At 40.5% G+C, this 27,999-nt stretch overlaps 4 protein-coding genes and 1 long non-coding RNA gene across 8 annotated transcripts; 2 read left to right on the top strand and 3 right to left on the bottom strand.

Annotated features, from left to right (window-relative positions):
• The first annotated feature begins 2 nt into the window (after nt 1–2).
• Nucleotides 3–13,432, top strand: epn1a (epsin 1a). 3 transcript variants are annotated; one of them, XM_044358240.1, is made up of 13 exons: nt 3–109; nt 4,367–4,527; nt 4,874–4,975; nt 5,356–5,514; nt 6,031–6,159; nt 6,528–6,648; nt 6,768–6,925; nt 7,117–7,188; nt 8,717–8,800; nt 9,834–10,146; nt 10,796–10,960; nt 11,202–11,444; nt 12,227–13,432. In XM_044358240.1, exons 3-13 carry the CDS (start codon nt 4,907–4,909, stop codon nt 12,691–12,693), a joined length of 1,980 nt encoding a protein of 659 aa, XP_044214175.1. In that variant the 5' UTR covers nt 3–109; nt 4,367–4,527; nt 4,874–4,906; the 3' UTR covers nt 12,694–13,432. The 3 variants fall into 3 exon arrangements, with proteins under 3 accessions (XP_044214175.1, XP_044214178.1, XP_044214176.1); XM_044358241.1 differs by lacking the exon at nt 3–109 and adding an exon at nt 127–662; XM_044358243.1 differs by lacking the exon at nt 7,117–7,188.
• Nucleotides 2,865–19,790, bottom strand: LOC122986829. Its single transcript, XR_006404396.1, has 4 exons — nt 19,317–19,790; nt 8,241–8,245; nt 7,275–7,279; nt 2,865–2,874 (listed from the first exon to the last, which is right to left on the bottom strand). It is a non-coding gene; the product is annotated as an uncharacterized LOC122986829 (long non-coding RNA).
• foxj2 (forkhead box J2) lies at nt 13,999–19,761 on the bottom strand. Its single transcript, XM_044358244.1, has 10 exons — nt 19,508–19,761; nt 18,883–19,229; nt 18,660–18,734; nt 18,437–18,529; nt 17,573–17,719; nt 16,985–17,471; nt 16,465–16,650; nt 16,239–16,340; nt 14,885–15,226; nt 13,999–14,718 (listed from the first exon to the last, which is right to left on the bottom strand). The coding sequence occupies exons 2-10, from the start codon at nt 19,201–19,203 to the stop codon at nt 14,606–14,608; spliced, it is 1,866 nt and encodes a 621-aa protein (XP_044214179.1). The 5' UTR covers nt 19,204–19,229; nt 19,508–19,761; the 3' UTR covers nt 13,999–14,605.
• A 208-nt stretch (nt 19,791–19,998) lies between the features above and the next one.
• isoc2 (isochorismatase domain containing 2) lies at nt 19,999–23,401 on the bottom strand. Of its 2 annotated transcripts, none has more exons than XM_044358245.1 (7): nt 23,310–23,401; nt 23,048–23,148; nt 22,002–22,126; nt 21,669–21,881; nt 21,343–21,413; nt 20,482–20,599; nt 19,999–20,162 (listed from the first exon to the last, which is right to left on the bottom strand). In XM_044358245.1, coding segments are annotated over exons 2-7 (594 nt in total). In that variant the 5' UTR covers nt 23,049–23,148; nt 23,310–23,401; the 3' UTR covers nt 19,999–20,096. The 2 variants fall into 2 exon arrangements, with proteins under 2 accessions (XP_044214180.1, XP_044214181.1); XM_044358246.1 differs by having other exon boundaries at nt 23,048–23,108; nt 23,310–23,400.
• Nucleotides 23,402–23,462: 61 nt separating this feature from the next.
• atg12 (ATG12 autophagy related 12 homolog (S. cerevisiae)) lies at nt 23,463–26,897 on the top strand. The gene is made up of 4 exons (XM_044358247.1): nt 23,463–23,570; nt 25,450–25,586; nt 25,710–25,772; nt 26,691–26,897. Exons 1-4 carry the CDS (start codon nt 23,477–23,479, stop codon nt 26,748–26,750), a joined length of 354 nt encoding a protein of 117 aa, XP_044214182.1. The 5' UTR covers nt 23,463–23,476; the 3' UTR covers nt 26,751–26,897.
• Nucleotides 26,898–27,999: the final 1,102 nt, after the last annotated feature.

Here is a 27,999-nt window from a genome sequence, read left to right as displayed (position 1 = left end):
ACTAGTGTGCCGTCCCAGGAAAACAAAGCTGCGGGGGTGCGGTCTTTCCTGTAGCCGAGAGCGGAAGCGGAAATTCGGCCATCTCCTCGTACATTCAGGCTACAACAGGGTCAGTACACACTTGATTTGGATATTTATTGTGCTGTGTTGTCAACAATTTTTTTGACATTTTGGCTTGTGATTTGAACGCGTACATTCCGCATTGTCCTGAAGCGGGACGTGTCCTCGTTGAAGCTCGTACAGTCTAGCAGTCCTGTTGCCAGTTGCGAACTAGCACCAGCTAGCTGCTAGCTAGCTAATCTCTCCTAGCAGCAGCAGCAGCAGCAGCAGCAAGTGATTTATTTTACCACTCAGGCTGGTCGCTAACACCAACGTCCGTTTGTATATGATTCACTGATGAAATGAGGACACCACCGTTTGTTGAATGATAGTTTGTCCGCTCATTCGTACCCAGCTACACCTTCTTGATACGCCTGTTTATACTTCACCCAGACTTCATCCAAACCCTGGTGCGGCTAATTTGAGCTAGCAGACGACAGCAGCCGTTAGTTTTGGATCAATCAACTTTATTTAACTGCTCGTCGACCTGCTTTGTGCTTACAAACTCCGTGACAAAGACGTGCTCGTTTCTACGCTGCTGTGGATGACACTGTTTTAATAAGGTGAGGGTAACCAATTAACTCTGTGTCTAGACATACAACAACCAAGCGTTAAGTTTGACTGGTTGCTGGTTAGTTAGATAACTTGGCAGGTGTGACGGGGAAAAGCTGCAGTGGTTCGGCTGAGTAATGATTGTTATCGTTATCTGTCTTCAGTGAACTGGGTGGAGGTAACTTCTTCATGGAGCTGTGTAACGCCAACTGTGTGCAAGTGATAGGAGACATTAGCTATGGTGTACTGGAAACTCTTCAGCTTATTGGTAAACTTAAAGATCCCCTCCAGACATGTTTTAAGATGTGTATAAAATACTCTGCTTGGAACAATAATGTGTGTCTGATGTTGTTGTTCCACAAACAAAGTTCAGTCACCTCGTTAAATTCTTTAAAATGACATCTACTCCTTCTCCTCCATTAACAAATCCAGAATCTATAAATGTGCAAATGTTTTTCATTTCAAAAGTTTAACCGATGAACACAAGACGTCTCCTACTTCACTGTAATGTTGATTCTCAGTGTTTGTGCACTGGAGGTTTCAGGTTTCCACATCACACTTGTGGAAGTTGAATATTGGGACACAATTTGCAACAAAGTAGTTGTGATGTCACAAATGCTACTTATTGAGCCTATCGGCTACATTTCATAGTCTAGGTTAGGTGTAACTGATTTGTTGGCACTCAGTCACATGGCAGCAGTTGTTAGTGTGTCCTTAGCTGTTTATGTGCTGATCTAAGTAAGTAAAGCCTTTCTGTTATTAAAAGATAGGTTGACAATTTTTCAAGTGTGTCTTAAAACAACAGTCAGGTGTCCATATGGACACTGAAGGAGGTTTTCCTTGCTGTAATCATTCCTCCTGTTCATACTGGCTGTTAAAAGACCCCGTTCAAATGTGCTTAAAATGTAAGTGATCGGGGCCAACATCCACAGTGTGTCCACATAGTCATTTTGTGCAAAAATGCATTTAAAAGTTGATCTGAAGCTTATATGAGGCTTCAGCAGTCTGAGTTAGTCATATCAAGTGGATATCTGACACATTTACAGTCTTTTTAGAATTCCCTCTTTGTGTTTCCCTGTTGAGCTGCAGTGGAAGTATAGTAACAAGAAGAGAGACTTTGGCACTAAAAAGACTGTAACATTGAAAGATATCTACTTGATTTGACTCATTTAGACAGCTGAAGCTCCATATTAGCTTCAGATAAACTTTGAAATACATTTTTGCAAAGAAGGAGGCTTGTTGATTTTGACCCCCATCATTTACATTATAAGTACATTACGAAGGAATCTTTTAATAGCCAGTATGAGCAGGAGGAATATGGCAAGAAAAACCTATTTCAATGTTCATTTGGGCACCTGACTGTTGTTTTAAGACAAACTTGAAAATGTGTGAACCCGTCCTTTAACGATAAAATTAATAAGTGCATACTTTCTTTTCCCCGCAGAATTATAATATTGGTAAATAAACTTTTTCTGGTCAGGGTGTCACGGATTGTGGAGCATAATCAAGACAGCGAGCAGCAATAGATACAAAAGGCATGCACACATGTCTCTTATCAAAGATTAGTTGGCATGTCTGAACTTTGAAACAGAGCTTCAGGAGTCTCTGAACTGACTGATGCAACTGTTGCCTCATGGTCAGTTATGCAACGTGGTCTCATAGTTGTCTGACCTACAATTATAAACATGTATGCTACGCTATATGTGTCAGGCTGATTTAAAGCACTTGAAGGTAAACAGGACAGTTATGGCCTCAGTGTATTTGTCTTGAATAAGTTGATTAATTTAAATAGTTGAGAACAGCTTATGCTATAAGGAGTCTCAAGTCCACTCTTCTTGACATATCTAAAAAAGAATAAATCCATAAAATAATTAAATAATCTCATATTTTTGTGCCTATCAAATGGTTCAGAGGTCAGTCTTTGTACTTCCCTGTCACTGTTGTGTATCCAAGAAGTACTGCTGGAGGCGGAGGAATGGAGAGAGCTGTGAGTGCTCATTGGCCTGGTTGGAGGGAGATGGTCGTGAAGCGGGTGGGATGGATTCATCATCGTCCTCAGTAAAGAGTTTGTGACTTCCTCCCTTAAGAGAAGGCAGCTGAGGGAGTCGCCAAGTACTGCGTTTGGAGATGATCTTTAATATCCTCTGTTGAACTTTCTCCAACTCCCTCTCTTTTCCTTTGGTGCATCCAAAGAGAAAACCATGTCCAAACACAAGCAGTGATCTAATTAGTGTGTAGTTTTTTTTAAAGGCAAAGGAATAATTGAATAATGATTGGTGTAAGTGTGGAGAGCTTTTAAATATACTGACAGCAAAATTAGGTCTGTAGATGACTTGGTTACCTCCTGACGTCAGTTTCAGAAAGTTTTCATTGTTTTGCCTCCCTCTGTTGCTTTGTGACACGGACCGAAGTAGCATCTATAAGGTGGGAAAAATGGGAGATTGTGGCTGTGGAAGGATGCATCTGGTCAGCAGCAACGTGTCGCTCTGCTGTGTAAGCGATCAGACACAAACAAAGCTCAGTAGGTACCGAGGGATTCGATATTGTGCCATGAAATCATTCTCCGCATGCCATTACGCCAGCGACAGCCAGGATGTTTATGTCAAATTCAGACTTTGCCATCAGTTTGGCACAGTAGAATTAATCATTTGTTGCACCAGACATTTTTCTCCCGTTTGTCAATCATTCCATTTTGCTGATAATATTCTCACTGCAGAGCCATGTCTTATGTTAATAGTTGACAGAAGTAAAACCTTTTTTTCTCTATTGCAGCCCAATTGCTTCAAGGTTTTATAACTTGAAGCAGAGTAACTATATTCTGAGGTGCCCTTGCCCACGGCGCTTTATTGAGTTCGCATTTGCATATTTGTGGCCCATCTGTTAGCTTTAAAAAGTCTTGCCATACTCTTATGACCTCTGTCACAAAAAAAGACTGTCATTCATCACGTTTTTGCTGTTTTTGGAACTCAGTCTTGGTAAACTCTTGATCCACCTGAACACCACATGTTCAGGATGATCATTTATAGTATCAATTTAAGGATGAGGTATATTAAAGAATGGTGATGTTTTATGTGATGAGCAGCAGAGCGCATGTAAGAATGGTTTTAAAAATTATATTTCTGTTAATTGGCACTAATGTTACATAGTTTACAGTGATGATACAGTCGATGTAGCTTGGACGTTTTGAAAATGTGAACATAGGTATTGAATGGCCCACAAGTTGGTAAATGATGGTAAAATCTGGACTTGAAGTTTCTTATTCCCAAGACGCTTGGCACAGTCCAGCTCAGCTAATGTAAAACCCACTGCTACAATTTAGATTTGTCAAATTAAATTATTTTCTGAGTCTGTTAAAGTATGACGAGCAATGCAAGAGGCTTTTAATTTCCCCCTGTGGCCTGTGTTGGTTCAGGAATAGTCTGTTCGTACCACCTAATTAAATGCCTTCATTTTCTATTCTCACAGAATTAAAAGTCGAAGAACCTTGACTTTAATAAGTAAGATAAAGCTTATAACAAATATGTTCTATCTCTGACTATCAACCATTTGTGGATCAGCCACAAATCATGTGATTTTTCTTGCTGAATATCTGCTTTGTTCTTATTTTATTATGGTTACTTTGGAGCTTGTTGCTTGTTCTTGTATGTTTGTTCAGCTGTAACCTCTAAATGACTATGCATTCATTTTTAATGTTGATCTCAATCTTGCTCCGTAGTTTTCATCTCCCTGTGCCTGTGGTTTTGGGACCCAATGTTGCCACGGGAAGAAAAAGACAAACTGAGACACAGCACTCCGTGAATGAGTGGCGCACGAGATAGAAAAACCAACGGACAACGAAAGGAGAGACCCTTATTCTGCATCATTCTTGTGTAACAGGTGTGCATGACGCCGTCTTTCTACCTTCGCTGATACAAGTGGCCACATGATTTAAGATTGATATCTGGTATAACCACCATCTTTCACACTGATTGTTCTATTCAAGGTCCCACACTCTTTTTCACTCACTCTTATGCTCGCCTACATCTCCTCCAGTATTCTCGTTTCTTTGTTTTTCCTTTTCACTCTTTATCCTTCTTGTGCTCTTTTCTTTTGTTAGTATTAACCAAGTCTTATAAATTTGTCCATGTTGGAAATATCAATGTCCTTTGCCCAGTAAGTAGTTTGTTTTTGTATCGTGTGATAAACTATGTTTTACAACCCGTCTTCTCCATCTGCTACTCAGATTGCAACAGAACTCGAAGGCCCGCCGGTTGCCATGTCGACCTCATCGCTACGGCGACAAGTAAAGAACATCGTCCACAACTATTCAGAGGCTGAAATCAAGGTTGTGTGTCTCTCTGCTTATCTGGCTTTTCTTCTTCTCCTCTCACGTTTACACCCACATCCCCCAGCGTGTCCACGATTTAAGTGTAGCCCATTTGTCTCTGTAGCACAGATGACATTATGTCACAGCTGATAATCTAATATTTTTTTATAGCAACCTCCTCACTCTTTCCTCTCATTGTACACAATATGAGCTAATCTGATCATATAGTTCATTCGTTATTTTGCGTCTCTCCATCTTGTGTGCTGATACAGTTTGCATTGTTACTCAGAACAGTAAAAAAGTAACAAAGTAATGGATCAAAATGATCCTTATCACAGACAGTTTGGGTAGTGGTTAACTGAAGTTTGTCCCTTGCTGTGTTTTTTATTGTTGTTCAGGTTAGAGAGGCGACGTCCAATGACCCATGGGGCCCCAGCAGCTCTCTGATGTCAGAGATAGCTGATCTGACCTACAATGTTGTGGCCTTCTCAGAAATCATGAGCATGGTGTGGAAGCGCCTCAATGACCACGGCAAGAACTGGAGACATGTGTACAAGGTTCGTTGTGGCAATATATCACAATATATATTGTTGTTATTAATACAGTGTACTGTACTGTATATTTTTCTATGTAATCTTTCTGTTTATGTAGTAATTAGAGTTTTTGAATTCTCACATTGTAATTTTGTGAGACTATGTAACTGTTTGTATTAGGGCTGCAGCTAATGATTATTTTAAATTATTGATTAATCTACTGATAATTTTCTTGATAAGTTGAAACCAAGTTGTCTTACTAACAGTTCAAAACCCAAAGATATCCAGTTAACCATCATGTTCAACAAAGAAAAGCATTAAATCATCACATTTAAGAAGCTTATTTTTGTAATTTTTGCTTTAAAAAATTGGGTTTGAATTAGCTCCTACATCCATTCACATTGGGTGTGAATGGATGTAGGAGCTAATAAAGAATGATTAGACCTTGTTTACTGCTTTAATGCGGTCACTTATATTACCTCAGTAAGAGGTCAAACTTTTCCATAGTTGGTGATTGGTTTTGTTTCATATTCTCACCAGGCAATGACTCTTATGGAGTATCTGATCAAGACGGGTTCAGAACGTGTTGCCCAACAGTGCCGAGAGAACATATACGCAGTCCAGACCCTCAAGGATTTCCAGTACATAGACAGGGACGGAAAGGACCAGGTACACAAACACACCCGTTCCCACAGAACTGTATAGACACGAAAGTTAAAGTGATTAGTGAGTAAGGTCCACCTTTTGTAAAATGTCCTTGAATGAACCACAAGAGGCTTGTTTGATGTGTGCTTGCATTCCACAAAGTGTTTCCAACCTCTTGTGCAAACTTACAAAGCCAGTTGTAAAAGTGTTTTATGGGATGGTGATAGCTGAAACCGTGCTAAGTTTACAAGTCGTTACACCAACAATCAGAGGTGCCGTGTAACAAACTTTATTAGTAATTAAATTTACAGCCATTTTTGTAGTATTTAACATTAAAAGCGTTATACTGATTTTCAGCATGTCATTGTGTGCTTGTACTTGTATATTTTCAGGGGGTGAATGTGCGAGAGAAAGCCAAACAGCTAGTGACACTGCTGAAAGATGAAGAGAGACTAAGAGAGGAGAGGATCCACGCCCTCAAAACCAAAGAGAAGATGGCACAGACCTCCAGTGGTGAGATGGCTGCTTAAACCAGTGTTCAAACTGATGGAGTTTTGGCTCACAGCATGAAGCTCTGATTAGTTAATAACCTGAGACTGACTCTCATCTGTGCATATTTGTTTCTGTCCCAGCCTCCTCAGCTCCCTCGGCACCCAGCCTGGGGGGCAGCCTGTCAGTGGGCTCTCACTCTGGAGGGGCAGACCCCGAGCAGGCCTGGCCACAGAGCTCTGGAGAAGAGGACCTGCAGCTCCAGCTGGCTTTGGCCATGAGTAAAGAAGAGGCAGAGCAGGTAACACAGAGCCGCCTACTGGAGGGAGGCTAATGCACAGTTATATCACTACTAACTGCAGGAGTATAACTGTATCTAACTTTGCAGTTTAAATCTGTTGCAGCACCTTTGTACACAGAGGGATATTACTGATATTATTCAATACATACACCTAGCTTTGCTCTCACCATGTAACCCCCCCCCCCCTCCAGACAAGCGAGGACCCTCTGGAGGACGCTGAGCTTCGCTATGCAATCACACTCAGCAAAGAGATGCTCCAAAAGGTCAGGGGCAGAGAGTGTGCCCAGCTGACTGGCCAGCCAGTCATTAACTATCTGTCTGTCTGTCAATTGGAATTTCTCAAACACACATCAACTATTGATCAATCAAGAAGATGAATTTATGTTCATATTTGTCATGTGTCATTTTCCTCGAGAAACAAATTTGCATCAGACTGCAGTAATACTGCTGAGATAATTTCATTTGCTGCACAGTGGTACATTCATTTGTAGTGCTTACACTAAAATAAAGTGCACTACGTAGGTGCTTTTCAAATCCTTGTCAAGATGTATTAAAAATGCACAAAAGTGAGCACCCAAGAAACTGATCAACTATAATTGAATTGTTGAATTTGCATGGCCTTGGCAAATATTAATCATAATTGACTGAATTTAACACTTAGTGATTTTATTCTTATTCTTTCCAATCTGATATCCTTTCTGACAGCATGCATTTAACTGTAGTCTTTATTTGAAATATGCCCTTTTCTTTACTGTTTACCAATCTCCTGTTGTTACTTCTTTGTACTGTGTTCACTGAGTGCAAAACTTAACTACTGTGGGAGTGGTTGGATTCCTGAACCTGCTCTGTCACTTGACTGCTTTAGTTTATAAACTAATGCAGGGTTTTTAAAGCATAATGCTGTTATTTTGACTGACTCAGACATAAGGCTGTTCTCTAGCAGAAACTGCTGGTTTCCTGAGGCATTAGTCAGTGTTGTGCTTTTGACAGTCAGTCTTCTTCACAGTGAGGTATGATAAAAGGTGACATTAGGTAGGGGTGTCCTGAGTTGATTGAATACAAGATCTGCATTAGGCGTCTTTTAAGATTGGTGGGTAATGGTTCAATAAAGCCTGGTACATTTCCTTCCTTTTTTTTTTTTTTTTTTTTACTGTGACTTGCTGTGCTCCAGGTGGGTTAGATGAAGCTCCACTGCACTCAGCTAAAATACGCACGGCGTTGTGAGCAAGTAAATAACGAGCACCACAAACAGATAAATACCAGCAGTTTCCATGGAGTATTCATAATGACAACATGTGTCAGCAAGCACACCAACCACAGCTGCTTTTACAGCTGTACCACGCCTCTAAAGTGCTGCTGTTTGTTGAAACCGAATTTAAACCTCAGTATTCTGTTTATGTTGGAGAGTCACATCCCATCCATGTCTAAGACATCCTGCAGCATCAGTTCTACAGTTCTTTCTTTTTTATTTTAGGTAGCCTTGTGACAGCAGTTCTGAATTAGCTTATTTTCTAGAAAGTGCTTTAAAAGATACAAGCATTGTTTTTGCAGAAGCACTGTGGGAATCAGACAAAATTTCAAATTCTCACAAGCAGTGGGGGAACTGATTGATTTGCCTTAATTATCTGATTGACTGTAGATAACAATTAAAGGTCAGGTTTTCAGTCACCAACACCACCGATTCAGACTTCAGTTGTGGAATTGTAAACTGATCCTGAATCTGTGCCTTTGGTGTGCTTCCCAAGGTTGTGTGTCTCATGTTGCTGACATCATAGTGTGTGTGATTGGCAGGAGGAGCGGCTGCGCAGAGGTGATGACCTGAGACTGCAGATGGCTATCGAGGAGAGCAAGAGGGAGAAGCTGAAGCCAGAGGAGGTGTGTGTAAAATCTGTCTATATAGATAATTTATCACTGTCTCAATTCTCTTTATGTGCATGTGCACTTGAGTATTGTGTTAGCTGTTATTTAAATCTATTTAATGAAATCAGCCACGAATTTGAAAATTAATCATTAAAAAGTTGAAATTATTAGTGGTAATAAGTAAGTTAATAAGGACAGCATGTTCAGTGGAATAAACCAAATGCTGAATCTTTATTGGAGTAGGAGTGCACCGACCATACAAATTACTGATCTGGCTAATTTGGAACAGACAAGTCACTTTTCACATCAGAGTTTCTGATAATTATTGCATTACGACTCCTCCCCATGTAAAAAACCTGTTCAAAATTGTGTGTCCAAATCCACTATCCTTGGATTCATATTTGTCTATCAGGCCGGACAAGTCAAATATACATTTGATGTAGCTCATCAGTTGTGTGAGAGTTTAGAATTTAGGATACATTGATCATGTTCATGAATACTGTAGGAAACTCCTTGTAGCTTATGTTTGATAGTTACAGATGTAATTAACATTTTACGCTGAGAAGTTATTGGATAGTTTATTTATTGATTGTTGGTAGTAATTGGCATGCTGAACTTGCTAGCTTAATTCAGCCTTGATCGAGTGCCTGAAGTTTCTACAGAAACTGTGTCTCTGTGATGCACACAGGTTGCTTTAAGCCACAAATGGAGTGTAAGTGAATGTAAACACCAGATTATGTCACAGCAACTCACAGTTGTCATTTATCAAGGATGGACAATTATTTAAAAATGTTCTTGATAAAAATGACAAAGTTTTTTTGTCATTTTTATCAAGTTACACAACATTGCACAAACAAGGAACTAAGAACTGATTGATTGCTTTGATGTTTTATTCTGACTGTCAGTTGGTCTGTTTTTCTTTCCATTTCCTCCTTCTCAGTTTTATGCATTTCCTCTTTATACATAGGCTAACCTCAGCATATGTGCAGATTTTGTCCTCAGATTTGTCAGCTGTATGTTATAATCTATGATATATTGTCTCATTCAGAGCGCTCTGATGGAGCTGAGTGCCGTGGACCCCTGGGGGGCCCCTGCTGCTGGTGCTGCTGCTGCTGCCGCCACTGTTGGCTCTGCCGGCCCCTCCCCTCCACCCACAGTTCCTGCTCCTGCTCCTGCTCCTGCCCCTACCTCTGGCCCGTGGGGCGCAACCTCCACAGACCCATGGGGGGTAGCATCACCCACATCCCCTACAAGCTCTGACCCCTGGGGTGGGGGAGCCCCACCCACAATAGCCCCTCCTCCAGACCCCTGGGGAGAGACGTCCAACAAAGTTAACAATGTCGACCCCTGGGGAAGCTCAGGTAAGCAGCTACAACTCTGCTCACGTGTTGCCTCTCAGGTCGGTGGGAGTGTCCTCGTGACGGAATATCAAAAGAGAAGCGTGTCCTGCTCTGTGCATGAAAGAGGATCTGAAGACCTCTCGACCTTTACTCCTCTTCACTACACTGTTCCATTTCCTGTCTACATAACAGACATGTTACATTTTCTGTCATGTCACCATGCTGTCATTCATCTTCTCATTCACTCACATGCTTTCAGTTTGTAATAAGGAAAGCAGGCATGCTAAATCCATTCTCCTTCTGTGTCTAAATCAGGGATTTTTATCCTCTTGTTTCTACTCAGGACTGACTGTGGCTGTGTCTCAACCAGAGCTCTCTCTTCTCTTGCCCTTTTGTGCCTTTCTAATGTGTAAGGTAGCATCTTGTTATCTCTCCTTTACCTCCACTGAGCTTCAGATACCGAATAGGTGAAAGTAACATGGCGAAAAGCCACAGAAAATCTGCTTTCGCCCGTCCCCACTTGTCCAGTTAGTGGCATTGCAGAGGTCAAGGAGAGAAACACCTGTGTTGGAACCCAGCCCAGCTTCCTGCTCCCTCCTTATTGTGGACTGTACCTGTAATGTGTTGTGTTAACCCTCCCCTCCCCTGCGTCTCCTCCCCTCCCCTGTAGCTGTGACCCCCCCAAGTGCCGACCCCTGGGGCCCCCCAGTGCCTCCCAGCACTTCCTCTTCGGGGGGGCCAGTAGACCCCTGGGCAAGGGACGGGCCTGTCCCTGCCTCTGACCCTATCACCTCCGACATCTGGAGTGGCACCGCCAAACACACTAACGGCACAGGTACATTCACACTTAAAGCTACACGGACTCTCACAAACACTGAGGTACAGGTGCACACTTTTTGTGGGGATTTTTCATAGTTTACATATACAGATTTTTCAAGTGCATGCACACAGAACAGTTGTCTTGTCCTACATTTCATCCTCCCCAAGTATGTGTGGTAGTGCTGTTTTATATCGTGGTTTATTAGGGAACATTTTTTATTCAGTGTCTGTGACTGACTTTCATTTCCTCCTCTTAGGAGATCCTGAGCGACGAGGATCCTCAGCAACAGGCTGTGACAGCACAGGCTCACCGGTACCCTTTGACCTGTCGTCTCTTGGTTCCTCACTTCCTGTTCGTAAGACTCCTGAATCCTTCCTCGGCCCCAATGCAGCACTGGTTGATCTTGATTCCTTGGTGTCATCTAAACCCAAACCCAAACAGCCGCCGCCTCCTTCCATCTCCTCTTCATCAGCGCACAACCCCTTCCTCCAGAACACAGGTTAGTTACAGCGATCGTGTTAACAAGGTCTAATCTGAGAGACGAGAAGTAACCACAAATTTTAAGTTCAGCTTTACTTTTGTCGACGGAAACGTGAGATCAGCCTTGTTTCAGGCAGAGCCATGTAGGTTCACATAAAGTATACAATTTATGATGTCAATATCAGCAATGTTCGTATTCACAGTCAAATCCGATAATAATTAAAAATGCAGATGCTGAAAAGACTATTTTGTTAAAGGATAAAAGGTTGGCAATATTTTATATTTTTCTGATTGTCAACAAATCTCAATACTCAAACGCTAAAATCAACAAGGAATTGGTCCTACTGACGAGAATCTCCTCTGTAGCCAAAGCCTGATATATAATTTGTTTTTGCCATAATTCTCCATTGTTGTCCACAAACTATTAAAAACACATGAATGAGCCAAACTGTTACTCTGATTGATATTTCCCTTCATTATAATGAACGTGTGCGCTGCAGGTTATTTGGAGTTAATCTCACGTATACGATACTGTTAATACTGACAAAGGCACCAAATGTGTATAAAATCATTGCTGAAAATAGTCCTCATCAATTTTAGGAAATTACTGAGTCTGTTACGGTCACTGACGAGACAGACATGTTGGTGGTTTTGGTCTTTTCATGGGATTTGTTGACGATAAGAAAGACATAATAAAACATAAAAAATGAGAAAAGAATAACGTGTAAATAAAAAAACTTTAGATATTCTCAAAAGACTCATCTGTAATGAGCTTTTTGTTGTCATCTCTGTGGCCCTCAGGTTCATCTCCTGCTCCTGGCATGGCAGTGACTCCAGGCAGCACCATTTCCAGTAGGGGGGTTTCTCCAACACCTGCCTCCTCCAACCCTTTCGGTGTGGCCCCACCTATGACCTCCATCTCACCTCAGCCCTCATCACTTGGCCTGAGTGGCCTTCGCACCAGTCCTGTGCCTCCTAATCCCATGCTGGGCATGGTGCCACCAGGAATGGGCATGGGGCCAATGAGTGTGGGCATGGGGGCTCCAGGAATTGGCATGGGCATGATGCAGGCCAGCCCCATGGGCATGCCCTACAGCGGGCTGTCGCCTATGGCACCCCCAGGCTCGACTCTGTTGGGTCCTGGAGGGGCAGCTCCTCCTCAGCTGATTTTGGGTGGGTCCACTGGAACAGGAGGAGTGATGGGTGCAGGAGGACCAGTGGGAGGCGGAGGAACGACGGGAGCAAGCACCAATCCTTTTCTTCTTTGAGGAAGTGTCACCACTACTTCGCTCACCTGTTTCCACCTCCTGTCAAACCTGCTGCCCCCTTTATTCATCCCCCTTCAACACAGTTTGTGTCCAAAAAGAAAAAAATGTCTACATCTCTATATTTAAAGAAAAAAAACAAAAAATCAAAAATTATGTTTATCTTTTCCTTCAAAAACATTACATTATTTCATTTCATAGTAATTTTTCCACATTTAGTTCCTTTCATTTCAGTATGGGATGTTTTTGGTTGGGAAATAGAGATCTATTTATTTTGTTTTAATCCTGTTTCGTTCTGTATCGTTCTTCATGTTGTGTTTTTTTTTCAGTCCTGTCTGAGATGAAGGTAAGTCTGTGAGAGCAGGAGGCATTTTCAGAAGTGTCACTGTACTATATTCTAATATTACTGCACTGAGAGAAAGATGGAGGGAGAGGGGAAATAGCCACTAACAAACTGAGCAGAGAAACTGTCGCACCTGCCACTTCCTCTTTCCTCCTTCTAGAATGAAGACAAACACTGAATCACTGAAATGAAACGAGTGCATGAAGGATGATTTTTAACGAACTCCAGACTGAGAGATGGACTGAAAAACCTGCATAAACATTTCAGGCACAATGTGGTCAAATTGTTTCAACTATTTCACTTTTAATATAATTTAATGTTAAATGTAATTTATTATTTTTTTCCAATTTTTGGGAACAAATAAACAAGGAAAATCAAACACGACGATGCCATTTAAATCAAATGCTTATTTTTTTTTCTTCCTGATTTATTGTAGAAAATAAAGAGAGCTCTGACATGGGGGGAAAAATGATGGAATGAATGTGTGTGTGTAGCAACGTGTGAACGAGGTTTTGAATGCTCATTTGTGAGTGTGCAAGTATGGAATAGTGCAAACGCCTGTTTCTGTGTATATGTATCAATCTGTCTCCATTTTTCCTGCGTTCGATCTTATTTCAGTGACTCAGAAAGGAAGAAATGACATCCATTATTTTTGTTTTTCAAAATTGTCACTTGTATTAATACTATGTAATGTTGGGATTTCAAATGAGGTATTATAAGGGTCACACATTTTTCTGCCAATCTTATTTCACACTTTTTTTTTTTTTTTGTTAATCAGAAGCATTAGATTTTTTCCAATCACACTTTTCATACGGGATCCCTGGTGAACAGGTCTCCCAGAGCACCACTGTCCTTGTGTTTCATCCCTCTTTCCTGCGTGGGAGGGAGAGCTACTGATGCTTCTTTTAAAAAAAAAAAAAAGACAATATTTCAATGAATGAAAGAAGAAGAAAAAAAACAGGGACTTGATGACATGCTCCATGCTGTTCTTTTAATTTAGTTTGATGAATTTATTGTTATTTTATATCAACAAGAAAAAATCTCTTTTATCGGGTAAGGTTGAACTTTGTGTGGTGTTGACTGTGAACATTCACATTTGAAAAGTAAAATGGAAAAAAATTAAAGAAATTTATGAAATAAAAAAAAAAAACAAACAAAAAAAAACACAGGATGTGTGTTTGGCTTGTTTCATGCTGCCCGTATATGAAATCTTTACTGAGTACAATAATGTGACGAGAATAAATTTACATTTTTATTTTCTTTGGTGAACAAGTTTATAAATCTACAATCCAACAGAAAACATCACCCTGCCAATTACCTGCAGAATATAAGCAAAACAAAAGCGATTACAGCATATGAATTTGAATGAAGGTGATAAAAAAAAATGTTTAACCTCAGAATACAATGTTCAGTCATATGCGACAAACTTGATCCCAAACTTGCTGTCAGAGAAGCTTCAAGATGCACGACAGTGAGGCAGCCTCTGCATAGAGTTTAGTGTAGACGGCTGTGAAGAGTCACATTTCTCTGAGAAGTTCTGTTGTCTTTTCTCCAACAGACAGCGAGAGGGGGTCAAGCGAGTAGAGAATCCCAGTCAAAGTCGTCCTGGATCTCCTCGCTGTTGCTGTGGAGACTCTTTAATGGGGGACGGTGTCGCGGTGCCATAGTCTGAGGCTGGATCCCAGCTGAGACACAAAGGGAAAAACATGGATAACAATTAAAAGGAAGTGAGGCAATATTGAAAAGGATTTCTTTCTTTTTTAAATAACTTCTGCTTTATAACAGTCATGCATTTACTATTTAAAGAAACAGCATAGAAACTCAAGAAGAGCCTTCCACTAAATTACTTACCGGCTGTGTTTGCATGCTGTGTCATCTGGGGTCTCTGGAGGCTGTGTCCCTGCATATGCAGAGCCCTCCGAGGCAGCTGTGCTCCATTGGCTGGGGGTACTGTGGGAGAGTAGGGGAGGGGCGAGGGGTGGGTGAGGCTGGCGAGAGTAGGAGGTGGATTGGAGGAGAATGGTGGGACCTGTAAGGAGTGAGGGATGCCGAGGGCCAGCGGGGAGTTATTCCCAGAATTGATCATGCCCCTTTGAGTGAAGAAGCGGTTCAGAGAATCACAGAGGGAAGTAAAGAGTGCCGGGTCCAGTGCCCAGTCACACAGCTCCGCCTGACGCATGCTCTCCAGCAGGTCTGGCAACAGAAAATAAGAGAAATGTTAAAAGGTTGGCACATCACTGCATGAAGGTTTTCAGTCCATAATGTTCTGTGGCCTTTTAGAAAAAAGTTATCATGGGAGCCAAAGCCCGTAGTAAAACTTAAAAAAATACAGATTACCCAAAAAGTCTCATTAGCTGCCACCAACTATACATTCTGGCTGGTAAAATGTTAATAGAAGCTGTTACAGTAGGTGTAAAAGACAAACATCTTAAAGAGTCAGTTCACCTAAATGACAAAAAAATGTATTTTACTCTTATCTGTAGTCTGCAGATAGTTTGGGTTTTGTTCGACTAGGTTTTGAGATGTTTGTCTCTGAGATTTCTTCCTTCACCTCAATGCAATGAAGGTGAATGAAATTTCATTTGTAGAGGTCACAGCATTAAAAATTGACATTAAACAAATTTGACAGCAAGTCATTTTATAAACAGTGTCCTCATTAGAGCTGCAGCTTATTTTCGTTGTTGAGCGATAGTTGGCTATGAAAAAAAAATGCCCAAAATAGTTTTCCAGAGCTCAAGTTGACATTTAAAATATTTTCTTTATCTGACTGTCAATTCAAAACCCAAAGACATTCTTTTACTATCAGATATAACAAAGAAAAGTGAAACAAATTCACATTTGAGAAGCTAGAACCAGAAAGTGTTTGTTTTTTTACTTGGGGAAAATGAAATGATTTATGATTTATGTAATATAATAATGATTTATTTATTATCAAAATAGTTGCCAATTAATAAATCTGTTTACACAATGATCTGCAGATTATCCAGGATATAGGGTTTGTGGAATGACACATTGCTACTGAATTTCTTAAATGTAATTTCTCAATGTTTTGGGAACCACAAATGAAAGTCTGTTCACCTCCAGCAGATCAAAACTTCAGCAGATAAAATCCAAACTATCCCGAGAGATAAGTGAGAAAATTATTGTTTATTTGTCATTTAGGTGAACTGACCCTTTAAACAAGACTGTTGTAAACAGCACAGACCTGGGTGACCAGTGAGGTCTATGTTTGCCCAGTCTAGATTGCTGGCGATGCGGAAGCTCTCCTTCAGAGAATCTGGATTACTGAACCAGTCAGCTGGCACCGCTAAGGTGAGTGGGAGGAAGGTAACATTAGATTTTACATTTAACATTGAACTTTCCTGTGTTATGTTGCTGGTTTGAATACAATTCAAGCACATTTGTTTATGAGAAGATAACGTGAGACTCACTGCACTGCGAAAGACGGTCTGTATCAGGAGGGTGTGCAGCCGCTGGTGGTGCAGCCGCAGGCGGTGCAGTTGCAGGCGGTGCAGTTGCAGGTGGTGCAGCTGCAGGGTGAGGAGACATTGGCAGCAGAGTTGGAGTGTGGAGTGGGGTAATGTCGCTGCTCGGCACAGCCAGGGGAGCAACATCCGCTAAAAAGAAAAGACGTTACTCATTTAAGATGTTTGTATCTATAAAGAATACTTCATGCACACAAAATACACTTAAAGGATAGTTTCACAATTTTTCAAGTCTGTCTTAAAACAACAGCAAGGTGCCCAAATAAACATTGCAACAGGTTTTCCTCGCTGTAATCATTTATACTGTTCATACTGGCTGTTAAAAGATCCCCCTCAAATGCACTTTCAAATGATGGGGGACAAAATCCACAGTCCTTGTTTATCTATTTATCTATCTATCTATATGACTCTTGATGACAGACTTGAAAAATTGTGAACCCATCCTTTGAATCCACTCAGTACTTACACTGTGAGCCCCCTCTCTCCCGCATAGTCTTAACTAGAGACTTGAAAGATGCATACAAGTCTGGCAAGTTCAGCTCATCAAAGGTGAAACGGAGCGGGAGATCAGCAAAGGAGTTTAATGAGACAGGAGGGGCAGTGATAGATGAGGGGACGGCAGAGGGAAGGGCAACAGATACAGAGGAGTGAGTGTGTCCCGACACGGTGCAAACAGGCACCGGCACAGAGTTCGAAGCACCGGAGAAAGTGGAAACAGATTCGTGCCTTGAATTAGTAGGAAAGGACAGAGTGTCATCTGTAGAAATATTGATAACAGGCAGAGGTGTAGCAGAGACAGTGGGGTTGGAAAAAACGGGGCCTGGTGGATGTGGAGGAGGGAAAGAGTTGATGGAAGACATTGAGGCAGCAGGTGGGAGCCCCGCTGCAGGAGAGACAGACGGATGAGGGACAGTGAGACTGGAGACGGGAGATGGCATGTAGGGGGACTGTTGCTGTGAAGAGAAAAGACAGGATGTTATATAAGGTGCTGTTTTTAAAAAATGCTCAGAAAACTAGGCTGTGAGGGGGGAAAAGGGGGAGGAAGTGACTTCACCTTGCATGGAGGAGGAGAGAGGGAGGCAGGATGGGGCGATTGTTGCTGGATGGCACCCAGTGGCTCTGCCTTAAGAAGCTGGTGGTCTGTGTGGGGGGTTGGTTGTGGGTGATGAGGGGAGGGCTCTCTCTCTGGTGCTCGTGGAACCTGTAACAGGGCAATGTTGGAAAAAGTAATTAAATAATTGTCAAGGTAAAAGTGGCAATAGCAAATTGTACAAACACTTCTCAAAAGTCCCACATTAAAGGGTCAGTTCACTCTAATGATTACATTCAGATATGCAGATAGCTTTTGTTTGTTTTTCCAGTTTTTTGAGATACCCATTTCTCAGATTTCACATTCCAGTTCAACAAAAGCGAATGGCAAATATCCCACACATCATGCTATCATGTTTTTATAGGGACTATTTGCTTTTGAGAGCATATTCTGTGGATTATCCAAGGTAAGAGAGACGTTGTTTCTTTAAAATCAAGTCAATCAAATTTTTTTTTATTATTGCAATGCTGTGAACACCACAAAATCTCAGAGACAGATACTGTATATTATATATTGTAATTGACAAAATATGTTTTGTTTTGTGGTTGTTGTTTTTTTTGTAATTTGGGTAAACTGACCTCTTTTAGGTAAATAAGTATTAAAGATAAAATGTACTAACGTATCTCATGTAAAAGTGGTACAAGTAATTAGCAATCACCACTGTCAGATAAATTTAGTGCAGTAAAAAGTACAATTAAGTGTAAATTCTGATGTCTCTCTAAATGGAAACATTACATTTCTTGTACTTTATGTAGTTTGTTTACACCTGTTACTATTTGGTATTTTGACCGTGTAGGTTTGATGGTAACGAGTGAGTGCGTGACATACATCCAGCCTCTCCTCTTCCTCTTCTGGATAGGGACGTTTGGGTGCCCTCACTTGATTGACCTCTGCAGGTCCGTCCATTGTCCAATAGGAACCCTAGATATACAGTACATCAGGGTCTCAGCTTCACATGCGTTTAACCGATCATCTATCCATCTCACATGATGTAAACTCTGACTAAAGTGCTTATATGCTAACATCCTCGTAAACAAAAAAACAGTTTCACCTTGCCAGGGTCATTCTGCGGCCGAGGGACTTTCCTGAAGCATTTATTAAGGGACAGATTATGCCGAATGGAGTTCTGTTAATGACACAAAGTTATATGATGATATAAGTCAGCCAATAAGACAGCAGCACTCTTTCTGTACTAGTTGGTGATGCAAATAATATTAAAATCACTTTTAACAAATTCATACTTGAGTAGCATGGTTAATACTATTCAGGCTTACCTTCCATCCACGGCCTGCTCGGCTGTAATAAGGAAAAGTGTCACTGATCCAGGTGTAGATGTCATTCAGACTCAACTTCCTCTCAGGTGCAGCTGCTATTGCCATGGCAATGAGAGTGGCGTAGCTGTGAGGGGGTTTCCCTTTACAGTTAGCAGAGGAGGGGTCCGGCACAAGGGGTATGAAGTCTCCCCTCTCCCTCCCTCTGTCTTTCTTCTTGTCCCTCTCCCCTCCTCCTCTCTCTTTACCCGAGCGCAGGCTGCTGATTCCCAGCTGGGGCAGCCAGTCTATGCTGGTGAGACTGGAGTCCAAGTCAGAAGACATTGTCTCTTTTTCTATCTGTCCAGGATCTGGGGCATCAGATTAGAAAGCACTGGATTGTTAGTTTTTACTTTCTCTTTACTTAAAACACTGTAACAAACACTAAGAAATGCCACAGTAGATTCTCCTCTGCCTGTAATGTAAAACTGTCAACCGTTCTGTTCCTGTACTTCCAGCCAGCATCAATTACAAACCAGTTGGTTCAGACACAAGAAAAGACAACACGTTTCAAGAATATGCCTGCATTTGAATGTGCCAATGCTCCCTATACTTTGTAATTTCTGAGGAAGAAGAGTGACTTGCTTACCTCTCTACAGTTACTCGAGGCCCAAGGCCTTACAAACTGTTAATATTTTATGTGGTCATCAGTTGTGCACAACTGCTAACAAACTGGTGTCCGTCCTCCCCTTCAGATCTCTCGCTTCAGCATGTCGATCCTCAGAAGTCCTCCAATCATACCTTTGGTTTGTGTAACTTTGGAGAAATACACAAAAACTTATCGGAGAGCTTCCTTTTTCTCTCTCCCTCCCTCTCTCCTATCCCTTCCCTTTCTGTCTGTACATGAATGACGTCACCCACTCCTCCCCCTTGGTGACATCACTCTTTGCTCCCGCCTCTTGTGAGCCGGTCCCACCTCTCCAGCTTGTCACTGTTTGAAGTAGAAGTTTCTGCAGCTGTGGGCCTATCAGGGTATCAGGGAAGAGGAAGAAATGATACGTTTCACCTCAGGGTATCTGCGTTTTTGACCCATGACGAGGCATGAGAGTATGATACAGATAGATAAACACAACAGACAAATTTAAAGTAGCAGCATCACTTTATTGAAGCATCAGTATGTTGGAAGCAGTGAGATTCTGTACAGTATGTATAGAACAGAACGATAGATGTTGATCTCCCTACAGAGCGCTGAAGAAGGCGAGGAGGCCGGTGTCGGGGGACGGGTGGGCCAAAAGCTTCTGGATCTGACAATAAAGTTGAAAGAAAATACAGTATGTTTGTCATTTGCAATACTTAATCTGGCAGTATACTCAATATGAAATCAATTATGGCATGTTGGCAAGGGTTTATGACAGAAAAGAAGTGTCAGATTTAGCTGTGATCACTTCAGTATGTTGTCTCACCGCACCCTGACACAAAGTCATCTGCAACTGGTTGACAATGTCTGTGATAATGGTGTATTTTTGGCGGTCCTCTCACTGTGGTGACATGCCAAATTTGTTTTCCTCTCAGGCTTATATGTATGACACATCTAAACAAACAGAGAGCAGCTATACTAAGCACCTCCTTAAAGTTGGGGTGTTTGGCATCTTGGACCAGCTGTAGCAGAACAGCCTCTGTGGTGGTGAGGAAAGCTCCACTCTGCTTCAGTCGGGACAGAGCAAACAAACGGTCTGTCTGGCTGTGGAGGGAAGCACAAAAGTCTGTCGTAACACACTCATCTACAGTTTCTAAACACACAAATGGCAACAAATTTATATTTGAAGGGTATATATATCATGCTTTTGTGATTTTCTGTTATTTATATACTGTTATGATGTCAGATGTATATGTTAAACATGGTCAAAGTTCCAAAACTTGAGGTTGGCGTATGTAGATATGCTCCCTGCAAGTCAAAGGTCAGGGCTTCAGCCTGCTCTGAACACTTTGTTTTCAATGTTTTTTTTCTACCAGATGTCAGTTCGTTGAGCATGTCCATACACGGCCGTCCGTTCTGTAGCCTTTGATGCTAAGATTGTTGCTGAGGTTTTTCCATGTGTTGTTTGTGCTGTCTGTCCACTCTCATGTTTCGGATCAGATTTCATCTCGAACATTTGAGAAGTTGACATTTAAATCTACTACTGTTTGATTACATAGCCTCCAAAATGTCTGCCAAGGTGCAGCTCTTTTGGGGGCTAACCAATCAGAACAGAGTGGGCTCATCAGGAGGTGGGCATTAAAGAGAAAGGAGCTAAAATGACCTCTTTCAGACAGAGGCTGAACCAGTATAAGATAAATAGTTTTTATAACTGTAAATCATGCAAAGATATTTCAGAGTCCCAGATTAAAAATACAGAACTGTAAATGTGCATAGTATGTCCCCTTTATTCCCAGTGATGGTAATACTGTATAACAAAAAAAATAACAAAAATCCCCCACACCTACCTTCTAGATGAGACGGCATCAGCCACGATATGAACCTCCATCCCCTTTTCAAGCAGGTCATACGCTGTACACTGAGAAACACACAAGGAGCAGAGGTAAGATGGATGGTAGCATTTACACCAAACTCATCGTGCATTTATTAAAACTGTGGAGGCTCTGTGACACACCAGGGTAGAAAAGAATATCACATAATTATATTAATATAGCGTAATAGCTTTCATTGAAGGCAAGGAGCTTCCAATCGTCTGTATGTTCTCTTCTATGGTGCAGAGGAGGAGTCATGTCATGTAAACAGCTAAACTCCCAAAATGACGATGCGCTCTTACCGCGATACAAGCGTGTGCCTCTATTCCGCACAGTATGAACTGTTTGGGGTTCCCCAGGGTCTGCAGCTCCTTCACCACATCCTCTGTCATCATGGTGAATGACGTTTTAGCATGAGCGGTCAGGTCCCCTGCTCCTAGCTCTGGTACTGTGGGTCCCAAACCTTTAGGGTACTGCTCTGTCAAGATGGGGGGGATGCCTAGAACACGACAGGCCTATGAGCAGGAAGAGAGAGCAGGCAGATTGAATCAGAGGTAGAGATATCTATTCAAATAACAAATAGATTTACACATGAGTAAGGCTGATAGCTGGTATGACTAATGTCATTTTCCGACCTGGAGCAGTCTGGCTGCATTGCTGACAATGTTGGTGAACTGAAAGATGTTGGGTCGGAACTTCTCTTGCATGTCACACAGCAACAGCACTGAATCTTTGGTGGAGAGCCTGCCGATGCTTGCCACTGCAAGAGCAAGATTGCACAAAAGAACAAATTGTTTTCAGATACATTAATTGATGCAACATGTTTTGTTCCACTATTAAAGGACAGGTTCACAATTTTTCAAGTCTGTCCTAAAACAACAGTCAGCTGCCCAAATGAATTGTTGTAATCATTCCTCCTGTTCATATTGACCATTAGAAGATCCCTTTACAGTGCACTTACAATGTAAGCAATGGGGGACAAATCCAGTCCTCTTTCTGTGCAAAAATGTATTTAAGAGTTTATCTGAAGCTAATATGAAGCTTCAGCCATCCAAATGAGTCAAATCAAGTAGATTTCTTTCAACGTTACAATCTTTTTAGTACCAAAGTCTCTCTTCTTGTTACTATACTTCCACCGCAGCTTAACAGGGAAACACTGTCCAAGGAAACACAAAGAGAGAATTTGATGCTAAAAAGACTGTAAATGTGGCAGATATCTACATGATATGACTAACTCAGACTGCTGAAGCCTCACATAAGCTTCAGATGAACTTTTAAATGCATTTGTACGGAAATGACTGTTTGGACACACTGTGGATCATTTTCATTAAAATCACATTAGTAAATACTCTTTTAATCACCAGTATAAACCAGGGGGATGATGAAAATCTCTTTCAGTGTTCATATAGGCACCTGACTGTTCCTGGAAAATTATGAATCTATCCTTTAAGGGTGGACTCTAACTTTGTCAAAGAAACTGAACTTCTTTTCTTAATTGCATTTTGCATACACTTGATAAGGAAGAAACATTTCTTCCTTGCACATAATACATTTCCTCAAAGGTTTTTCACTGTGATTACACTAAAGATGATAGAAACATAAATACACAAAGTTACATTTGAGTGACATCTGTAAATGCTGCAACCAAAGGACCCTCAAGGGTACTTAAAAGATGACTTACTGTTGTTGTCTTAGTGGTCAGATTGTGAGCTGGAGGAGGGGGTGACTGCAGAAGCCTTTAACTGAAAGGTTAAAGTTTTAGTTCATAGGTGACGCCACCAACTGGAAACCAATAGAAAATGTACATATTTTACTTGCAGGTGAAAGAGGAAGATACAAATTGATCGTTTGGTTAAGCATTATCACAACCTTAACCAAATGGTCAGTTAATATCTGAAATCGTTTTAAAATCAGTATAGTTCAAAGATAAAATAATAACTAACCTTGCATGTAACGAAGAACCCACACTAGTACAAGGGTCTCGCTGTGATAAACACTGCCTTCCCAGAAGCCTACTGACCAATAGAATTACGTGTCCTGGGGACTGATGTTTCTGTGAGCCAATAGGAGCCTCGCTAACTCAGAAGGGCGGAAACCAGAACGATTGAAGATGTCTGACAACGCAGAGTCTCCAACTGAAACGCAAAAAGAGGAGTCACAGTCACCGCCAGACGACTCGACGACGAGTGAGGAGAAAAAAAAAAGTACGAAAGCGTAATATATTGATATTAGCACTTACTTAGCGAATAATAGTTGTTTACGAGGACTGTTGCTAATGCTAAAGGAAACAATTCCGGGTATGTGACGTAAAAGATAATTGGCAGTAATGTTGGCCAATAGGATGGTTGTATTTTCCTGTTTAGCCAATAAGCCTTCAGCTTTTTAACACTGTTGGGTTGGGGAATAGCTAAAGCTAAAGCTAATGTTTATGAAGGCAAAATATCATCTGTTTGCTCTTATCAACACTTTACAGAGAGGCTGTGTGTTTCTATAGTTTATTAAATATATATATCAACAACTCAGCTCGTATAAAGGGTCATTTATCAAGGCTAACAAGCCCCAGTTAGCTTTAAAACTGTCAAAACCACAGTCCAGTTTGTTGGAAATGTCCAGTTTCACGTTTAAATTTTCCATAAGTTTGCTTAAGAACTGCTAAAAATACTCAAACTTTGTAAAATTTCATTATTGCTTTCAACTCCAGGAAACAATATTTGCAACTCTGCCACATAACTTTGAAGTATTGTATGGCATATCTTATTAAATGTGTGTATTATCAACAACCATTAATCATTAGTCTAATACTAATTCTAAATTGAATTTAAGTTTATCTTTACATATTCAAGTCACGGTTAACGTAATCATCAACGTAATCATACATAGTTATTTGACTAAAATTCTACAATTGTGAATGTAAACAATGTTCAAAAACTGTAGCTCCAACTTGAACATCAGGTCTGGGCAGCATAAGTATAACATATATTTTTGTGATTAAATTAATCCCTGATGAAAAAATAGCCTATATTTTATTTATCCAGATTTTATAACCTCATAAGAATAAATAGATTAAATGAAATACGACTACGAACAATTATTATCACTATCAATTAATCTTTGGGTTATTTTCTTGAATAAAAGATTAGTCGTTTGGTCTATAAAATGTCAGAAAATGCTGATCACTATTTCCCTAAGACCAAACTGACGTCCTCCAACGTCTTCTTTTGTCCTGACCAGCAGTTCACACCTCAAAGATACTCAGTTTGCCATCACAGAAGACTTAAGAAACCAGAAAGTATTCACATTTGAAAAGCTAAAATCAGGAAATTTGGACTTTCTTTCTTAAAAAATGACTCCAAGCCAATAATTGATTATTAAAATAGTCAATTAATTTAATAGTTGGCATCTAATCAATTAATCGACTAATTGTTGCAACTCTAAAATGAATCTAGTTACCTTGTCTACCTAGTCTTTCATTCAAATTCATTGATTTCAAAATTGAAAACCTCAGCACACTTACGTTCAATGCAAGTATTAAATAGTCTTGAGAAAAGGAAATCTCAAAGCTTCTAATGAGAACAAATTGAGCACACTTATGCCCTTTAATGGAAGTCCACATATGGAAATTCAGTCAATAATTGTAGTTTCCAAGATCCAAATACATAGGAATCTCCACAGGTACAACTAACACAAAATCTGAGAATAAATCAATACAACCAGGAAATCAAAATATTGAAAACTGATATCTGTAATGAGTAAAGGAAAGGGAAATACTTGACACAAAAAATTGCAGCATAACAAATTGTGCATAAACCCCTGCACAAACTTTTCACATCACTTTTACACCATAAACACATATAATTGAGGGTCCATTGTAAAGATATGTAAATCTGAAGTATTAAGTAGAAGTGAGCCCTGATAGCTTTTGTTTTTGCACTGTAGCATAGTTGTTATACATCAATGGATTTAACTGGCATCTCTCCAGAAATTCCCCTGAAGCGTTCAAGTTGAGAATTGCCTGGACCAGTCTAGGTGGCAGCAGCACCAGCAGCAGTTTCACCTTTTATTTCTGTCCTTTTTTTTATATAGTTGATGTGCTGTTGAAAGCGGTGGGAGACACTCCGATAATGAAAACAAAGAAATGGGCAGTGGACAGGGGAAGGACGGTACAGTCTCTTTCTCAGTTCATCGCTCGCTTCCTCAAGTTTGATGCCAGTGAACAACTGGTAAGTGATAAGTTTGTTTACTGGCTTGTCCAATTCCCAAATCATATCTTGGAGGCTTCAACAACATTTTTCTGCTACTTTCTCTTTCAGTTTATTACATATAACTCTTTTTTTTTCTTTCAGTTCATCTATGTTAACCAATCTTTTGCTCCCTCACCGGATCAAGAAGTAGGGGTTCTCTTTGATGTGAGTACATATAAACAACTGTATTTTTTTTTATTTACTGCTCATTTTCCTCACTCTAAAGCAGATGTAATGTCTTTTAGCTATGATTGTTTTAAGCAGGAAAAAGCAATAGATAAACACTAGTCACATTTGTCTTTTTGAACTCCCCACCCCCAAAAAAGAAGCTAGTCCGTGTACCTTTGAGTTAAGATTATTTTGTCACACAAACCTAAAGCATATTCACAAATGCTATTGCAACATAGTCATACACATGTATACACAAAATGCCATTTTTTTCAAGATTTGTTGCAGTACTGGCCAACAATATACTATATATTTTACTTTTTTAAATCTTGTAAGTTTAGCAAATGTGCAATGCCCTTTCAGATATTACATATATGACATTTTCAGGATTATTAACATGACATTAGCCTTAACAGTCAATTTATCTGAGACTGTTTCTTGTCTTAAAGTATGTATCACTCGGTAGAAAGTCGTAATATTGCCTCCTCCCCCCTATTATAGGAGATATACTGTATATATGTACATGCTCTCTAACAAATAAACTTTCAGGCTTCAATCAGGAAGCAATTTTGGATACAACCCCCACTATAACTTTCTTTAATACAGTGGTTTATTTAATATAGTCTCTTAGCCTTTTGATGAAATAATAAATTAATAGCATGAGTAACAGGCAGACCTTTGGGCCTGGCCCACACCAGTGGATGGGTCATGTGGAGCACTGACCAGCAGAGGGGGCAATAAGAGGGATTCTCCATGTGACACGTGCCAGTGTCCCTGGCCACTGATTAATGTCTCCATAAGTGACAGTAAAGACCTCAGAGTCCAGAGTTCAGTGGACAGTTGAAGGTCCCACAGCTTTCACTACTTGACGGGCCGATATCTAATCAAAATGTACATTTTTTTTGTTTCTTTCAGTGTTTTGGCAGTGATGGCAAGCTGGTTCTACATTACTGTAAATCTCAAGCCTGGGGCTAACTGCTTCCTACACCTCCATTTGGGACTCCTTTTCTTAAATTCATCCTCCAAGCTTGCACATAATGTTGCTTTTGCTTCTTTGCAATTTGTTTTCTTTAAGTTTTTATGTATATACATATTGTAAATAAATTATTGTGACTATATAAAGATCTTTTCAGTGATTTTTTTCAAATTTGTTTTTGTTTTTTTAGGCATCGCATTTGGCATCTAAAAATAAACACTTAGTGGACACAGGATTTTGCTTTGTACAGCAGTGGTGCTGATTAGGAAAAAAGAATAGGAAAAGCCCATTCTGTGGATAAGTTGGTTGAGAGTTTCATCCTTTCTCTTAGTGTAACAATTAAATATCAGGTAAAAAACAAAGTTTTGATGTAGAAGAACCTCAACTGTAGGCGATGGTGTCTGACGGTTGGGTAGGAACTGCCACTGAAAAGGGATAGGACATAGGAAGAGAGGGGGCACCACAGCAACAGATGGACTTAGAGGGATTACATGATTCAGGATGGGTTTGTGACATAAATTCCCAAGAAAGACAGAAAAGGGAGTCGAGTGGCGAGGAGACAGACACTCAGTCGCTCTATCAGTCTTGCATCTCCATCCGACTATTGGCCAGGAGGATTAAAGGGGGGAGTGCAGCTGGAGAGGTAAGGGTCACTGATGCTCATCCTGGAAGAGGAATATTGGTGACAGATACAGAGAGAAAAGATGAAGAGGATGGTGACACGGGGAATCCATTCAAGATGGAGCAACTAAAATCAAGTTCTTAAGGAGCTTTTTGATTAAAGGCTCTTGAACAAGGCAGAGAGGACCAAGGATTGTAGGTTTAGAGGACTGCGAGAAAGGAAAGTTGTTTGACTGTAATAGTTCCGTTGTGTTTTACCTGAAGTACTACAAAGGACAAGAAAAGGTCTTTGGTAGGTAACTAACACTGATTATTCTACAATAATTGCACTATATAACACTTGTTGCTTGTTATTTAAGTCTAGATGTGTTAAATATGTTTCAAGTGAATGCAGGTTCAGATGGTGTGTGTCTAGTTTTTAATTGATCTTAATTATTTGTAAAGACAGAAAAACCTGCCCATGCACTTGAAAACCAATAACTTAATGTTTATCACAGAATTCAGTTTATGTTGAGGAATGAATTTTCACTTTTCTCTAGAAAAATAAATATTAGTATTAAAGTCTTTATCCTGCTTGTTGATAATTCTAGCAAAATCTTCAGTGGATTAGGCTGCATCCAACTTGCT

Source organism: Thunnus albacares, chromosome 8 (assembly GCF_914725855.1).
Source record: "Thunnus albacares chromosome 8, fThuAlb1.1, whole genome shotgun sequence".
NCBI lineage: Eukaryota > Metazoa > Chordata > Actinopteri > Scombriformes > Scombridae > Thunnus > Thunnus albacares.
This window is presented reverse-complemented; position numbering and strand designations above follow the sequence as displayed.

What these genes read in the sequence shown, in the direction of transcription:
- atg12 (XM_044358247.1), top strand. Translation starts at nt 23,477, where the DNA reads ATGTCTGACAACGCAGAGTCTCCAACTGAAACGCAAAAAGAGGAGTCA. An exon ending in GAGTGAGGAGAAAAAAAAAA is followed by an intron (nt 23,571 to 25,449) that starts GTACGAAAGCGT and finishes TTTTTTATATAG; the next exon opens with TTGATGTGCTGTTGAAAGCG. An exon ending in TTGATGCCAGTGAACAACTG is followed by an intron (nt 25,587 to 25,709) that starts GTAAGTGATAAG and finishes TTTTTCTTTCAG; the next exon opens with TTCATCTATGTTAACCAATC.
- epn1a (XM_044358240.1), top strand. Translation starts at nt 4,907, where the DNA reads ATGTCGACCTCATCGCTACGGCGACAAGTAAAGAACATCGTCCACAAC. An exon ending in ACTGGAGACATGTGTACAAG is followed by an intron (nt 5,515 to 6,030) that starts GTTCGTTGTGGC and finishes TATTCTCACCAG; the next exon opens with GCAATGACTCTTATGGAGTA. An exon ending in GCAAAGAGATGCTCCAAAAG is followed by an intron (nt 7,189 to 8,716) that starts GTCAGGGGCAGA and finishes TGTGATTGGCAG; the next exon opens with GAGGAGCGGCTGCGCAGAGG.
- foxj2 (XM_044358244.1), bottom strand. Translation starts at nt 19,203, where the DNA reads ATGTCTTCTGACTTGGACTCCAGTCTCACCAGCATAGACTGGCTGCCC. An exon ending in TCTCTCCTCCTCCATGCAAG is followed by an intron (nt 17,472 to 17,572) that starts GTGAAGTCACTT and finishes TTCTCTTCACAG; the next exon opens with CAACAGTCCCCCTACATGCC. An exon ending in AGACCTCACTGGTCACCCAG is followed by an intron (nt 15,227 to 16,238) that starts GTCTGTGCTGTT and finishes TTCTGTTGCCAG; the next exon opens with ACCTGCTGGAGAGCATGCGT.
- isoc2 (XM_044358245.1), bottom strand. An exon ending in ATGCAGCCAGACTGCTCCAG is followed by an intron (nt 21,882 to 22,001) that starts GTCGGAAAATGA and finishes TCCTGCTCATAG; the next exon opens with GCCTGTCGTGTTCTAGGCAT. An exon ending in AACACCCCAACTTTAAGGAG is followed by an intron (nt 20,163 to 20,481) that starts GTGCTTAGTATA and finishes CTTTATTGTCAG; the next exon opens with ATCCAGAAGCTTTTGGCCCA.